At 45.0% G+C, this 15608-nt stretch overlaps 1 protein-coding gene across 2 annotated transcripts; it reads right to left on the bottom strand.

The window, feature by feature from the left end:
• Nucleotides 1-5880: 5880 nt before the first annotated feature.
• On the bottom strand, nt 5881-10985 carry LOC109749429 (probable folate-biopterin transporter 4). 2 transcript variants are annotated; one of them, XM_020308394.4, is made up of 7 exons: nt 10665-10985; nt 9848-9975; nt 8478-8699; nt 7940-8392; nt 7656-7853; nt 7135-7272; nt 5881-6425 (listed from the first exon to the last, which is right to left on the bottom strand). In XM_020308394.4, the coding sequence occupies exons 1-7, from the start codon at nt 10764-10766 to the stop codon at nt 6164-6166; spliced, it is 1503 nt and encodes a 500-aa protein (XP_020163983.1). In that variant the 5' UTR covers nt 10767-10985; the 3' UTR covers nt 5881-6163. The 2 variants fall into 2 exon arrangements, with proteins under 2 accessions (XP_020163983.1, XP_020163984.1); XM_020308395.4 differs by having other exon boundaries at nt 9848-9967; nt 10665-10968.
• Between the last annotated feature and the right edge of the window lie 4623 nt (nt 10986-15608).

The following is a 15608-nucleotide window of genomic DNA, read 5'->3' on the forward strand; positions in this document are numbered from 1 at the left end:
TACAAAGGCCATGTCAACAATCCAACGATCATTCTTGAGGCAGTTGCATCGAAGGATCTTTGGATACGACATTCATTCTTTGGTCTTCCTGGCTCTCACAATGACTTGAATGCGCTATCAAGATCACCTCTGTTTTCCAGGCTTATAAAAGGTGAAGCTCCCGCTTGCGAGTACTCGGTCAACGGGCACAACTACTCGATGGGTTACTACCTTGCAGATGGCATCTATCCATCATGGACCACCTTGGTCAAAAAAATCTGCATCCAAAAGGTAACAAAAACACTCAATTGGCCCAATGTCAAGAAGCTGCAAGGAAAGATGTGGAAAGAACCTTCGGTGTGCTTCAGAAGCGCTTTGCAATTGTTCGTGGCCCTGCCGAATACTGGAACTCCAAGGTTCTATGGGGAATCATGACATGTTGCATCATATTGCATAACATGATCGTTGAAGACGAGAGAGATATGCCTTAAAACTTTTGGTACATCACCAACGGGACTCTGGTTGAGCCAGAGTATGATACAAACAGGATCTTGACATTGTACCTGATGCTTCTTTTGATCACGACATGCTGAAGGGTGCAATAGGGGCGGTCCTGAGAGACAACAAAGGTAGGTTTTATCGCTAGAGGAAATGGGAAGATTGACTATTGTGCGGATGTTCTGATGGCAGAAGCCTTAGCTCTCAAATTTGGCCTAACACTAGCACAAAGGGCGGGGTGTAATCACCTTATCATTAATTCAGACAACCTGGAAGTAATTGACACTATGCAGGACGGAGGACAGTCGGCGGGTATGGCCGCAGCAATTTTCGATGATTGTTTTCACTATGTCTGTGATTTTGTTACAACTAGATTCGAACATTGTAATAGAGAGACATAAAGTAGCTCATTTTTTTGAGAAAACGCAAAAGACTTTTGCGTTTCATTGTATTGAAAAGAAGGGGGGTTTGGTACAATCCTCCTAGGAGGCAGATTTACAAGGTGAGTACAGGCACACTAGTGGACATCCCAGGTCTGTGGCAAGATGGCCCGAAGCCCTAAGGCTCCAGCTCTGGCCCAGAGTGCGGCCTCTTCCTTAATTCTAGCAGTCAGGGAGGTAACCGACGGTGGTGCGCCCTCAAACACGCATCCATTGCGATGCTTCCAAATCATCCAAGGGACGAGCAAGGCAGCAGAAGCCAATCCCTTGTGCATAGGTTTAGGGGTGTCATGTCTTGCAGAGCGCCACCAGTCGTGGAGAGTGGCATCGTCATTGGGGAGCGGGCAGGAGAGGCGCAGCCATGAGAAGATCTCGTGCCACACTTGGCGGCTGAATGAGCACTCCAGGAGAAGATGATGAATTGTCTCCGGAGCCTGATCGCAAAGTGGGCAGCGCTGTGGGTGCGGCAGGTTGCGTCGCGCTAGGCGGTCGGCCGTCCAGCACCGGTCGAGGTTGGCAAGCCAGTGGAAGAAGCGCACCCGAGGCGGCGCCCAGCACTTCCAGGTAAGCTTCCAAGCCTGGCATCTGGTTGAGCCGTGAAAAGTGGCAAGGTATGCGGACTTGGCGGAGTACTCGCCGTTCGCGGTCCACTTCCAGCGAATGCAGTCCGGTGCGTCGCAGAGGGCAGTTTCGGCGAGCCTGTGCCAGAGGCTTAGGTATTCTCCAATCTCCGGGATGCCAATCATGCCGTGGATGTCCGTGGCCCATTGGTTCGCATGAAGGCCGTCCGCGACAGTTCTGGACTTGCGGCGCCGTTTGGGGATGAGGGCATAAAGGAGAGGCGCGATTTCGCGGATCGCACGCCCGTTGATCCATCTGTCCTCCCAGAACAGGGCGTGTTGGCCATTGCCAATAGACATGGTAGTGGAGGCGAAGAAGAGCGCGCGCTCCTCGGGCGCGAATTGCAAGTCAAGGCCGCTCCAAGCCCTGCTATCATCGACTCGGCTGAGCCATTGCCACCGCATGCGAAGGGCGAGGCCGGTGCGCTCGAGGTCATGAACGCCGAGGCCACCGAGCTGGATAGGCCGGCAGACGCGCCGCCAGTTGACGTGGCAATTGCCACCATTGGCCTCGGCGCGGCCAGCCCAAAGGAATCCTCTTTCAATCTTCTCCAAGAGTTTGATGGTCTTCTTTGGCGGCGCAAGCACAAGGAGCTGATGTATGGGGATCGCGCTCAAGACAGCCTTGACGAAGGCAAGGCGGCCGGCTTTGTTCATGAGCCAAGCCTTCCAGAAGGGAAGCTTCCCAGCGACCTTGTCGACGACGGGTTGGAGCTGGGCAGCAGTGGGGCGACGCAGCGTGAGTGGGATGCCCAAGTAAGTGAGCGGGAATTCGACGATGGGGCATCCCAGGTGCGCGACAGCATGGGCAGCGTCCACGATGTCGCAGCGGATGAGGGCCGCAACGCTCTTCTGGAAGTTCACGTGCAGGCCGGAGGCGCGCCCAAAGAGCTGCAAGATCTCCTTCACCGCCACAATATCATCCGGCGAGGGGTGGCACAGGAGAATTACGTCGTCGGCGTAGAGGGATATGGTAGGAATGGTGCGGCGCGGGTGAAGCTGCTGCATGACTCGGAGCTCGACCGCGCGATGGAAGAGCCTGCCCAACGTATCGACAACAAGGACGAAGAGCTGCGGGGAAACTGGATCACCTTGGCGCAGTCCACAGCGGTGCCAAATCGCGGGTCCGGGGTTACCGTTGAGGAGAACCTTGGTGCTGGCCGACGACAGGAGAAGGGCGATCCACTCAAGGAAGCGGTTGCCGAAGCCATGGCATCGCAGCACCTCGAACAGAAAAGGCCACGGGACGGAGTCGAAAGCCCGCGCCAAGTCAAGCTTCAGAAGCACGCGAGGGGCACCAAGCTGATGCAATAGCCGCGCGGATTGACGCACTAGGATGAAGTTGTCGTGAAGGCTTCGCCCGGGGATGAACGCGTTTTGGACGTTGCTGACAAGGTTGTTGAGCTTGGGGGCTAGGCGGAGCGAAAGCGGCTTGGCCAGGACCTTGGCGACAATGTGAATTAGGCTTATGGGCCTATAATCCCCCAAGCCATTGGCATCGGCGCGCTTGGGGAGGAGCGTAATTAGCGCCTGGTTAAGGCAGCTAAACCCTCGTCCACGCAGCGCGTAAACCTGGACGAAGACGCATCGGAGGTCGTGTTTGATGATCGGCCAGCAAGAGCGGAGGAACTCCGCGGTGAAGCCGTCGGGGCCGGGCGCCTTGCGAGACGGCAAGCTTTTGATGGCTTGCCAAATCTCATCTTCGCTGAATGGCGCGTCAAGGTCCTCCAGGTTTGAGGGCTGAATGAACTGCGACAGGTCGATGGTGCAGTCACGCGGCGCGTCCGTCCCAATCCGGCTGTCAAAGTGCTCGAAAGTGGCCGCGGCCATGTCGCTAGGATCAGTGAGCACGGCGCCGTCGACGGAGATGCCATGGATCCAGTTCTTCTGCTTGCGGTACGTGCACAGGCGATGGTACAACGTCGTGTTCGCGTCGCCGTCTTTGAGAGACGCAATGCGTGCGCACTGCCGGGCGATCGTCCGCTCAAGGGAAGCAAGGCCAAGGTAGGAGAGCTTGATCTGACGACGCAGCCAGTCTTCATGCGGTGATAGGGCCCGCTGCTCTTGCGCGGCGTCGAAGCGGAGCAGCAGCTCACGAGAGATCGCAAGCTGGTCTCGCACGTTGCCAACGGAACGGGCGCTCCAGCTGGTGAGCTTACGCGTTGTGGCCTGCATGCGCCGCATGAAGCGCCGGAACGGATCGGCGTCATCCACCGAATGCCACGAGGTCGCCACGATCTCCGGGAAACCGGCGAGGCGAGTCCAGTACTCCTCGAAGTGGAATCGTCGGTGCGCTGATGGGAGAGGCGAGCAGTCGAACAAGAGGGGGGAGTGATCCGAGACGACCGAGGCCAGGCAGCGCCGATGGCATTCGCCGTGCAGCTCATCCCAGTCCGTGGAGCACAGCACCCGATCGAGATGGACCAAGGTGGGCGGGCTCTGCTCATTTGACCATGTATAGCGGCGGCCGCTGAGGTAAATTTCCTTGAGCGCTAGGTCGTTGAGGACGCGTCGGAACCGCCCCATGAGCTCGCTAAATTAGCTCATGAGCTCGCTAAATTAGCTAGATTTTCTTCTACTTCGGATTGGTTCGAGGAGCCTCCAAATGAAATTGTAATGATCATCACAAACGATGTACTGATTATTTCTAATAAATAAGTCTTCTTTTATTTCAAAAAAAAGCAGGATCTTGACATTCCTTGAGGGGTATCACAAGATCGAGAACCGTCAAGTTCATACTCGGCTCCAACAAGATCTTGTTGAGCATCATTGGCAATGTCTAAGCGAGTCCTAATTGTTCTATGAAATGCTATTTGCTACATTTGAACCATTCGGCATGTTTAAATTCGGTTTGTAAAGTTTGAATTCGGTTTGTAAACTATATTCGTAATATGTTTAGTTTATATATGTGTGCCAATATGTAGTTGCAATTTATACTAGAATTGCAAAGTTTAGAAAAACACAAATTTACTCCGTTATATTTAGGGGATCGGTTAGGTCCGGCCAAAAACTTAGTGGAGTATATATACTCCACTAAGTTTTAGGGGATCGGTTAGAAATGCACTTAGAGGCTAAATGATAAAGAGATCGGTTAGAAATGCTCTTATGCTTCTTTTTTCTGGACATAGCGCTAATAGTGTTGCTCATCTTTGTGCAAGAGAGGCACTTACTTCTGTTTCTGATGCACTTCCTTCATTCCAAAATAATTGACGTTCCTGGAATTTGAAGACAGATTATGGTGGCGGCTGGAATCTCCTTTATATCCTTTGATTTTTTACTAGTGAGTAGTGACTGAACAGCCATCGTTAAAGTGGAGGAGGAGGAGGAGCATGGTAGGAAAAAATGGTGGGAAAGATGAACCAGTGACTCAAAGCGCAAGTATTTCGAAAAAATGTTGCTCCATCCGATCCAGATTAATTGCTGCTATTTTAGTACTCCCTCCATTCCTAAATATATGTTTTTAAGAGATTTTAATATAAACTACATACAGATGTATATAGATGTATTTTAGAGTATAGATTCATCCATTTTGCTCCGTATGTAGTCCATATTAAATGAAATCTCTAAAAAGACTTATATTTAGGAACGGAGGGAGTACAACTTTAAGAGGCCTGTCGTTGTTTGGCACTGTCAGGCATGCAGCAGGAGATGGAGCTGCCGCAGGTTGGTATGCTCTTCACAGGAGGACAGCTCATCACCTCCACTTCCCGCACGGGACGATGAGTATTTCAATAGTTGGTGCACTTGCGCTGCCGAATTTCTCAGTTCAGGGTCTAGGATTTCATGGGTCAATGTATGTGTGTCTTCTTCATCTGATCATGCATGTGGGAAGAGGCAACAAAGGGTGCGTTTGAATGAGGAGCCAAATGGAATGGAATGGAATGGAGTTTCATGGTTAAAGGGGTCGGTTTCATTCATCTGTTTGGTGTTTGGTTGAAGGTATAAAATGTTATTGTTTCGCTCCTGTGTTTGGTTGGAAAGATGGAATGAGACAAATTTGATTCAGCTCATCTCTTGCATCGAGATGATGAGATTGCCTCCCATATGTAGATGTTGTACAATCAAAACAATTATAGCGTTCACAATTTCAGCAACATACTATTTGATTTGAATTTTTGGTAATATACTCAAGTTTCAGATAGCAATTTATTCGTATTTCTAGCGCAATCAGTAAGTAATATACACTTGCAAGCATAACAAATATATACATCAATTCACTGCTCAATTTGACAGTATAAACATACTGGATCACAGTGCTAAAGGTAGAGATTTTAATATTAGACAGAGATAGAGAAAGAGATAAATAGATAGATAGGTAATGTAGGTAGATAGACAGACAGATATATACATCAAAAGCTAAATCATAAACAATAACACTTTCCATGTAACACATGTTCTTGCAAGTACATTTGCTACACAGTTTTGCCATTGCTTAACACTTTGTAATGTCAGCTATTTGCACTCTTCCTCTCATTCAAGTATATGCCTGTATACATATTTCAACAAAACTGAGCTACCTTCCTGCTGGCTTCAATTTGCTTTCTCTATATGCATGTATGAGTAAGACTGGGGAATACAGACCAGACCAGTCCAGAAAAAATGACGATCAGGTCTGTATCCCTTTTCCTATGATGTTAGTCCCGTGACGTCCCTTGGAATCAGAAACAAAAATCCGATAGGTAAGAGAGTGCCCATCAGCTGAACAGTTAGGCCGAGCGCCAGATTGTCAAACTGTACCGACGAGATGTTCAAAGCTGACGTCAATGCAGCTCCAAGGAATGAACCTAATGTCGAACTGAGGTTGTTAATGGACATGAACAGAGCAAACAGTGTGCCCTCGATTCCAGGTGGGCAAAGTTGTCCCGAGAGGATTAGGAACGGCATCATCCTGCCAAATGAAAACAATAAAGTTAGAAACACTATTGCGTAAATGTGTAGGTAAGATGTCTGATCTTCAGCCATGAGTACAATAATGGATTCATACTGGATAAGTTGAACAATTTCCTCATTTTCCAGTTGTTTTGATTAAGAGAACAATATGAACCTACTAACTAATGTCAATTATTATACTGGATAAGTTGCAAAAAAGAACATACAGTCATCTAAAGAAATTAATGACATGCAGGTCACACTTAACCATGAGCTCAAGAAACATTCATGAGGGCCACTTGATTGACGCTCACCCAAATAAAGGAAATAAATAAAAAAGACTATGACTGTATCTGTCTTAACTAACTTTTAGTTGAAATAAAGAAGTTTAAGTTGGTGCCTAATGAGTTGCCACAACACTAAAATATTTTAAATGCAAGATTAGTCAATGCAGGATCAGTAACTCTGGGCAGCAACTTAGGGTTTATAACAAAAACGCATCTCAAACTGGTTTTCTAAACTACAGGTCAAGCAGATAACTCAGTTTATGGTTTGCAATCTACTCCCTCCGTCCCAAAAAGCTTGTCTTGGATTTGTCTAAATACGGATGTATCTAACACCAAGACGTGTCTAGATACATTCGTATCTAGACAAATCTAAGACAAGCTTTTCGGGATGGAGGTAATAGTTCACATGAGTATGAAAGAAATGACAGCTAGAGGATATACTTGAATTGGTTGATTGCATCAGCCAAAGCAGAGCCCCACAGCACCATGTATTTGTCTGCTATTCCATACTGGATATGTAATCTTGACACCAGTAAAATGTCCAGTACAGTAATTATCGCAAGGCCAAGATGTGCAAACCTGTAAAATAAGGACAGCAATTATTAAAGGTGGCACATGTAAGTACCTAACAACTTCAAACAAGTGAATAGATTTACATTGTAGCCAATTACCCCCATCAGTTCTTCAACAACATTAATAAAAGAGCATGCACTTGCACTCACAAAAACACTGACCAAAAGAAGATCAATAAATGGTTTATACCAAAAATACCAAGATGAAAATTCAGTACAATTCATTCGAATTATGGACAGCCAATTTATGAAAAGTTTATAGAAAATTTCAGTCAGTACATTAAGCATAAATGTGCATAACATTTCAACTTCCTTTAAACAAACTATGGCACTAATATAGATAGTGTCTTGACATTTGGAAAAGAAAAACAGCTTGAGAAAATGACTTACATAAGAATATTCCTGAGTTTTTTATGCTTTAAGTAGCGGTTGTAGATATATGTGCCAAGCATTAGACTGAACCACCCAATCACACGTGCAGTCCCTAAGAAGGATGCCTCCAGATGTAGAACCTCCGTTTGATAATAGAACATTACTGTTGAGATATTTGGAACTGCTGAATTTGAAATGAAAAACCATGCCATAGGTCTAGAGAAAAAGAAAGGAAGTTACCGATTAAGCTCTTCAGTGCAAGAGGCAAACATCAGAGAAAATGAAATTGCAGGGTTAATTACCGCAGAATTGCTGGCTGCTTAAAAGCTGTGCATAAACTGATGAAGGCTGATTTCAGAGATGAGTATAAATTAACTGATTTATTGTGCTTCTCATGACCTTCAGATCGTTTGGACAATGTTCTCCTTTTGTTCTTTTTACGAGCACCCTTTCGCCTCCTAGTGCTCACATATTTAAAAGATTCACCTGAGCCTTGTCCAGCAAAAGCACTATCAATATTCTGATCATCAGCATGATCATGTGCAGCATTATCTATCGTGCTATCAAATCCTTTCGAAGATTCCTTAACAAAAACACATGTAACTAGTTGGAATAGTGGAAGAGCAGAGAAAATAATATAAATAGCATTTATTGGGAGATTGGACAATGCGTATCCTCCCAATAAGCTCCCAAATATCCCCCCTACAGCCATTGATGACCATGATAATGACTGGAGATCACCAGCAAATTCTGACCTGAAAAGAGAATAATTCAGGTTTTAAGGCATTGTATTGGAGTACTTGCTATAGAAGGTGAGACAAGATGCACCAAATTACTCACCCTGCTGATCGAACTGCCTCTGCAATCATTGCATCTATAACAACATCTGCCATGGCAGATCCCAAGTTCTGTACAATCAACATTAGCGTAAAAAGATTGCTTGAGCTCCTCAAATGTTCTGACAGCCCAATAATAAGCCATGGAAACAGAGAAAGACCACTAGAAATGATCAAATAGGGTACACGCTTCCTCTGCTTAATTGGAATACAGTCCGATACAATCCTGCAAGCACAATTGATATATGGGTGAGTAAGTAAAACCAGGATTTTTTTTATCGAGCGTTCAGGAATATGTCCAGTAATGCATGTACCAAGGCATATATGCATGTTTTACAGCTGTTAGCAACAAGTAGTGAACCTTTATCCACAGCAGGACAACTAACGTACTGAACATAGCCAGATGGCAATGCTGCAGACATAGGTTGGATGAGAGATTATTTCGGAGAGAAAAGATTGGTTGTTCCTTCCTGAAACATAGATACATTGCATCTCTATATAATGGGTGCTTAGATATTTGAAACTTTGACTTTTCCTAGCAAGATACAAACTCCTCATGGTTTGACTCCTTTAATCCTAGACTTGCTAATACAATAGTTTTTTCCTAAAAGACTCCTTCCTCCCGTTTCCTTGGTGCTGCAAATCCTTGTCTGACACATGACTGTCTTCTGCTACAGGCCTACAAGGCACCTATGTCCTTGGTCTCCTTGCCAGCCAGCTGGCTGCACCCGAACTGCCACTGGCTTGATGCAACATACTAATGCGTACAACACCACCACTGCCAAAAAGCAGGGCAACTCTGTGGACAGGAAAGTACTAGGACAACCATAGGTCATGGACACTAGCTAGAATACCGATTATGAGTTTGATATTACACAAGTCTATGTACTAGAACAGCTGAATGCCTTAATTTGCAGCAACAAAGCTATTGAACCAACAGATGTGGGAAATACTTTGATGTGTTCCTTTTTGCAATTCCGGGTTACTGTCATGTGCCCATGTCTACAAATGAACTGTTCTTGTTAATCAATTTTCTATAGAAATAACTTGAATACGAACTATGTTCAGATTGTTAGTAATAGGTTCTATTTACGGTAATCTGTAATTAATCAGAAATTGAAAAAAAATGTTTAGCTCTGGTGAAATAATTACGTATCTATAGCTCTTAAAAGTCCAGTAATAAACTTGTGTTGTGGTGGACACCAATATCAAACAATAACTAAGCTTACGTCTGAAAAAAGGTGTAATTCTGAAAACTGAGATGTAACACTCATGATATAGGCCAAGGACAAGAATGGTTAGTTTGCATCAACCAAGGTTAAATTGTTGGTAAGCTTTGCTTCATATAAAGCAACGAACAAAAGGTAACATTACCCATATATAGGTTTTATGCTCCAAGGGAAAAATGCAGCAGAGACCAAAAACTGTGATGTTGAGGGTGACAGCTTCATGATGTCCTTCATTTGATATGAGACAGCTGTCCAGACAAAAGATCTGAAACCCTAAAACATTGAAGAATACATATCAGAACGTTTAAAATGTTAATGTGTTCTGATTTGTGAAGTAATCAAGAAAAACAAACAGATTTGAAGGAGGGTCTCTTTAGTTATGCTGAATCCAGACATGGAATTAGCAACCGAGACATATCACCAAAGCATGCAAGTTGAACAAGTGCTAAGGATATGAATGAACAACCTTGGCCCCCTACATGCTACCTTAAGGTATTTGACATGCCACCGATGCTCACTATCCTGTGCGATTATCACATCAAGTTGTTTTAAAGGCATCGCAATCCAAGGCAAGACTCGCCAACACTTTGATAGTTTCACATTTCCATGGGGCAGAGAATGATTTACCGATTCTAACCGAATTTCTTAAGCGCAATTGAGTCTCTCTATACAGACAGTGACTGATTTGGCAGCATATAAACACTAGACGTCCATCTCAAGCTACTCTGGCAGCACGGGCTTCACATTCGCAACAAGATAAAATTAGTGTGATGTCTACAACAAGAATATTCAAATAGGGATCCAGGCATCCTTCATCATCTTGTGTGTTCTGGAAACATAAATTACAAAATGATCCTACGGACACGCATATGAGCGGCAGATCTATCTAAATCGACGGTGCGTGTGCGGAGAAATGGGTGCGATTACGAGGAGCGTCAGGGTGCCGGGGGAGAGGAAGAGACCTGGATGAAGTAGATCAGGCAGACGAGCCACAGGAACGGCGCCCCGAACGCCGCCGCCATCCGCCCCGCCCACCACGGCGAGGCCGGCGCCGCCTCCGCCATGGTCACCACTCACAAGCGAAACTGATTTCCTCCTCCTGATCCGGCAAGAGAAACCTCCGCGAGATCTCGGCGTCTGGATGGATCGGGAGTGGGGGAGAGAGACGGACCGGAGTGAGGGCGGTGCGAGAGATGCGGGAATGCGCTGCCCGTCCCCGTATTACACATGCACGGAGACGTCGAGACGCCACCCGGGGGCCTGGCCATGTCACAGCTCATCGACATGTGCCGTTTGATTGGCGCGACGGTTTCGGACAACCACTCAGACTCTGCCACGTCGGGAGCTCCAGCAAAGCTTTGCACCAGCTTCGTTGACTAGGACGGTCCGTGTAAGCCAGGATAAAATGTCTTCTCTTTTCCTCCATCGATTTTCTATAAAATTAAACATTCTTGCTTGTGACTTTTAAAAATGCCTTCCCCGGTCACTTGAGCTAAAATTATCCATCTACCTTGTAAGGGGAATGTTACTAGAACACTCTCCAGTCTTCACGTCTCTAGTAGAGTCGCCATGTTGTGGTTTTCAAAATCATTTCAGAATGTCCTTCGTAATTTTTTGAAGGCTGAGGAGGCCATGCTCAAACTTAGATTTATTAAATCTCTGATCTTTAAATATTGTCACCCATAAATTTTGTTATAGTTGTGCATATAAATTATATTGTACGGCCATGTTCCATCAATGTAATTCAAATATTTTAAGTTTGAACATCAAAATGTTCAACAACACTTTAATCCGCAAGTCCAAATTATTAAATACAAATGAACAAATAATCTGGATGCAACAAATGGTGAGTAATTCACCTACATGAATCTACGATAAAGGAAGACAAGTGAGCATGAACAAATGTGAGGAAAACATACCTTCGGCTAAGTTGTTGAACACCTTGGGGTCGTCGGGATCTAGCGGGCGAGGTGTGGCACGAATGGGAAGCTAGACTACGCGGGAGAAGGAGTTGTTAACAGCGGACGGGCGGTGTGTGATGCCAACCTCCTTGGCAAGCCATGGAAGGGAGGAACTCTGGTAGAGAGAGGCCCACCACATCAAACTCTCGTGATGTGGACATGGTGGTGGTTGAGCACACAGTAGGAAGTCGGGATGAGGCTGAGGTGAAATGGGGTAGGGCGGGGAAAGGCTCAGCAGCAGTGAGCGATGCCAAATGGCGGCGGACTAGGCTTTGAGGTGACAGCAAACGGCACATCGCGGGCATGTCCATCCTAAAATGTTCTCGCACAAAAAAATGATGGATGGAAAGAGCTCCGTATTTCCTCAACCAACCTCTAAATATGGGTTATGGGTTTTTTCTGCAACGCGATCCGAAAATTGTGAGGATAGAGTGCATGATAATGAATCTTCTATAGCCATTTAAATAAAAACTCAAAAATAATAATTATTGAGTTCGGATGAATCCAACGATTTTGCTAGAACTGGTTTTTACCAAATTCTTACTATTTTTCATCTTCACCGACAATTATTTGACATGACATGTTACAAAAATACATCAACTTAGACATCTCCAGCGGGCTCCCTTACTTTGCTCCCACTTGTCTGTACGGGTAGTTCAGACATGACAGGACAGAAAAGGTCAACCATCGGGCTCCTCTATATGCAGCCCAAACCTCAAACTATTTGTGGATGCTTAAATCCACCCCAAGTAAGCAAATATACCTTTGGCTAACTCATCGAACACCTTGGAGGTCATTAGGATCTGGTGGGCACGATATGGCACGATGGGAAGCTAGACGACGCGGGAGATGGAGTTGGCGGCTACGAACAGTCAGCATCTGACGTCGGCCTCCTTGGTATGTCATGGAAAGGGAGGAACTGCAACAGAGATAGGCATGCATGAAGCTCCCGTGATGCGGCCTTGGTGGTGGTTGGACACACAATAGGAAGTTGGCATGAGGCTGAAGCGGGACGGGGTGAGGCAAGGAACGGGTCGGCGGCAAAAGGTGATGCCAAATGGCGGCGGTCTGGTGTTTGAGGTGGGAGCAAATGCCATGTACAGGGGTGGTGCATCATAATATGCCCTCTGATACAATATTTGGGTGGATGGAGGGAGCTCTATATTTCCTCGGCCAAACTCCAAACATGACCGTTTGGGGCGGTTTTTACCACACGCTCTAAATTTTATAAGGATTGAGTGCATGATAATGAATATGCTAGAGCCTAGATGCATTTGAATAAAAACTCAAAAAAACAATTACAATGAAGTTCACGTGGATATGACTTTGCTAAAATTGCTCTTAAAAGGTATATTTATGAAGAGTGTTCAACCTCTTTGTATTATCTATAGTCGATGTTAGATTGTAATGTTTCTTTAAACTAACACTAAAAGGAAGAGCTATTATTATATACAACAACATGCAAGACTAATGATGTATACTATAGATCTCCGGTCTTTGTGAAGTCTAAGATGTTTTTCACGGGATCAGTGAAAGTTAAATTTACTATATTCTTACCTTTTCTTCATCTCCATCAACAATTATTCTACGTGGCGTGATAAAAAATCTATCGACTTAGACATCTCGAGCGGGATCCCTCACTTTGCTCCCATTTGCTCATTTAGACAGTTTGTACATAGACATGAACAAGTAAGACCAGCCATCAAACTTCTCCAAATGCAGCCAAATGTACAGGTTGTACACAGACAGTTAAACCCGGTCCATTTGTGGGGAAGAGTGAGGCTAAATCTAGCCAAAATAAGCTAACCCCTACTGCTATAATAATTATGCAGATGTAAACTTTGCGGACATCTCTGCCTACATCCCCTGGCGGGATTACCTCTCCGGGGAAGTATCTCGTGCACCCATCTATATGGTGCTACCGGTACACCGATTGATGTTATTATTATTTTTAAATGATAAAAATATGTTGACATGGATAACACTAACTTCTAACATGTCACAAAAATTTGGAACAAAATTCATAACAAAAGTTGAGAAAGAAAACAGACAAATTCGGCACTAAATAATGTCTAATGTAACATGGGCTTCAAATTTGGCCCAATATCACTATTGGCAGCAATTTAGTCATTTTTGTTTGTGGTGCCAGGTTTCAAATTTTGATTTGAATTTTTGTGACATCCTATATTCCTTTTTTAACATCTTTACATATAATTTTGTCGTCCGACGCCTTGGTAGCATCATAAAGATGGGTGGATACTTTCCCTTGCCTCTCCACCAGCAATCTGTAACTGTAACATCAAGTTCTTCTGAAGTACTCCCTCCGTTTTTAGATATACACCCTTTTAGAGATTTCAATATGGCCTACATACAGATGTATATAGACTAGTAAGATGCCCGTGCGTTGCACGGAACACTGAAATGCATTGATCCGGGAGTTATTTATTTGACAAAGTATGCGGGGGTAATCTTATGTGTAACAAATATCAATAGGTTTCTTCGGATATTATTTCTTCTCTAGAGCTCACAAGCATCCGGGTGAATAGTAAATGTAGGCAAAATAGATAAAAAAAATCTTTTGCAAACAAAAGCGTTCAAGTGTTCAACCTGCATCCAAAACTTTTGAAGAAATAACACTAATTGTGCTTTCAAAAAATGATCTTTAAGGATTATTTTTTGAGTATCGATTTTGTTTATTTTTTCTAGACCACCATGAATGTAACTCAGGATGATTTGGAAAGGGGCAGAGGAGATGGCGACGAGGAGCAGGTCGTGGTGGTGGTCGGCAATGCAGCCTGAGAGAAGGGATGAGAGGAGTTGGGGGCAGACGGGCGCCGAAAGCAGCGACCTCTCCAGATCCTTCTTATTTTTTCCTGAGATGCCTAGATGAGGTGAGAGGGAGAGATGGCTGAACGTGAGAGGCAGGGGGTTATCTACAAACAAGGAGTGGAGTACTTGGCTCTTTTTTGCAAAACTGACATAGCTTGTCTCAGATGCGTTGGATTAAATCGAACGGTTGTAAATAAAGGATGGCATGCACACCATCATCACCAACTCAACTTTTTATAGGAGTAGAGATATATTTTAGAGTGCAGATTCACTTATTTTTGCTTCGTATGTAGTTCATATTGAAATCTTTAAAAGGTCATATATTTAGGAACGAAGGGAGTAACACGGAGTCATTCCTTGCAGTGATTGTTTCTATTTTCTGTGAAGACTTCTTGGAGGAGTATTTTTAACATTGGACACACGAAAGGAAAAGACCATAAAACGCAATTGTAACCAGCACGGAAACTGGAAAGGCCGTGTTTATGTAACTGAAATATCTATTGCAAGCAACTGATAAGGAGTTCGTTGAGTTTCAGCTTAGCCAAAGTTTCTGAATTTTCTGAATACTTCTGCGAAGAAACACCCAACCAAATTTCCCATCCGCCACATGTCAGAAACATTTCGCAGTCTCCATTAAAAGGATGAAAAGGAGGAAAACAGAGAGGATGACGACGACTCAGATCGCTGTCCCCCTCGAGCTCTCTGCAGGGGAACATTTTCACGTGCATAAATGCAGGCCAGAAATTTGCCGCAGAAGGCCAGTGCACTGCTGCAGCACTACTGCGCAGCAGTAACACATTTCTGGCAGCAAATAATAGTACTCGCCCATCGGATCAGAGAAACCGGCGCCAGGCCGGGACTGCGCCCAGAGCAGAAAGAACCAGCCAGCGGAATCTTTCTGCTCACGCCTTGTCTGATCTTTGTTAGCGTTATGTTAAGCGCGGTGGTTGACGACATCGATGGTTTACGAGCCGAGCCACTCGCAAATTCTCCTGTCCCCGTCCCTCTGATCGAATTCGGATTTCTGTTCTTCCTTGCGAGCAGAAATTGTCGCCTCGAGGAATCCTATCGAATGCAGCTCGAGGAAGCCATGAAATCAAACGGTTAGCATTGCAC

The sequence above is a fragment of the Aegilops tauschii genome, chromosome 3 (genome assembly GCF_002575655.3).
Source record: "Aegilops tauschii subsp. strangulata cultivar AL8/78 chromosome 3, Aet v6.0, whole genome shotgun sequence".
Lineage (NCBI taxonomy): Eukaryota > Viridiplantae > Streptophyta > Magnoliopsida > Poales > Poaceae > Aegilops > Aegilops tauschii.

Coding starts and splice junctions, on each gene's coding strand:
- LOC109749429 (XM_020308394.4), bottom strand. CDS start 10,766: ATGGCGGAGGCGGCGCCGGCCTCGCCGTGGTGGGCGGGGCGGATGGCG. Junction 9,976..10,664: donor GCCTGATCTACTTCATCCAG/GTCTCTTCCTCT, acceptor TCAATGTTTTAG/GGTTTCAGATCTTTTGTCTG. Junction 8,700..9,847: donor AGCATAAAACCTATATATGG/GTAATGTTACCT, acceptor TTGTGCTTGCAG/GATTGTATCGGACTGTATTC.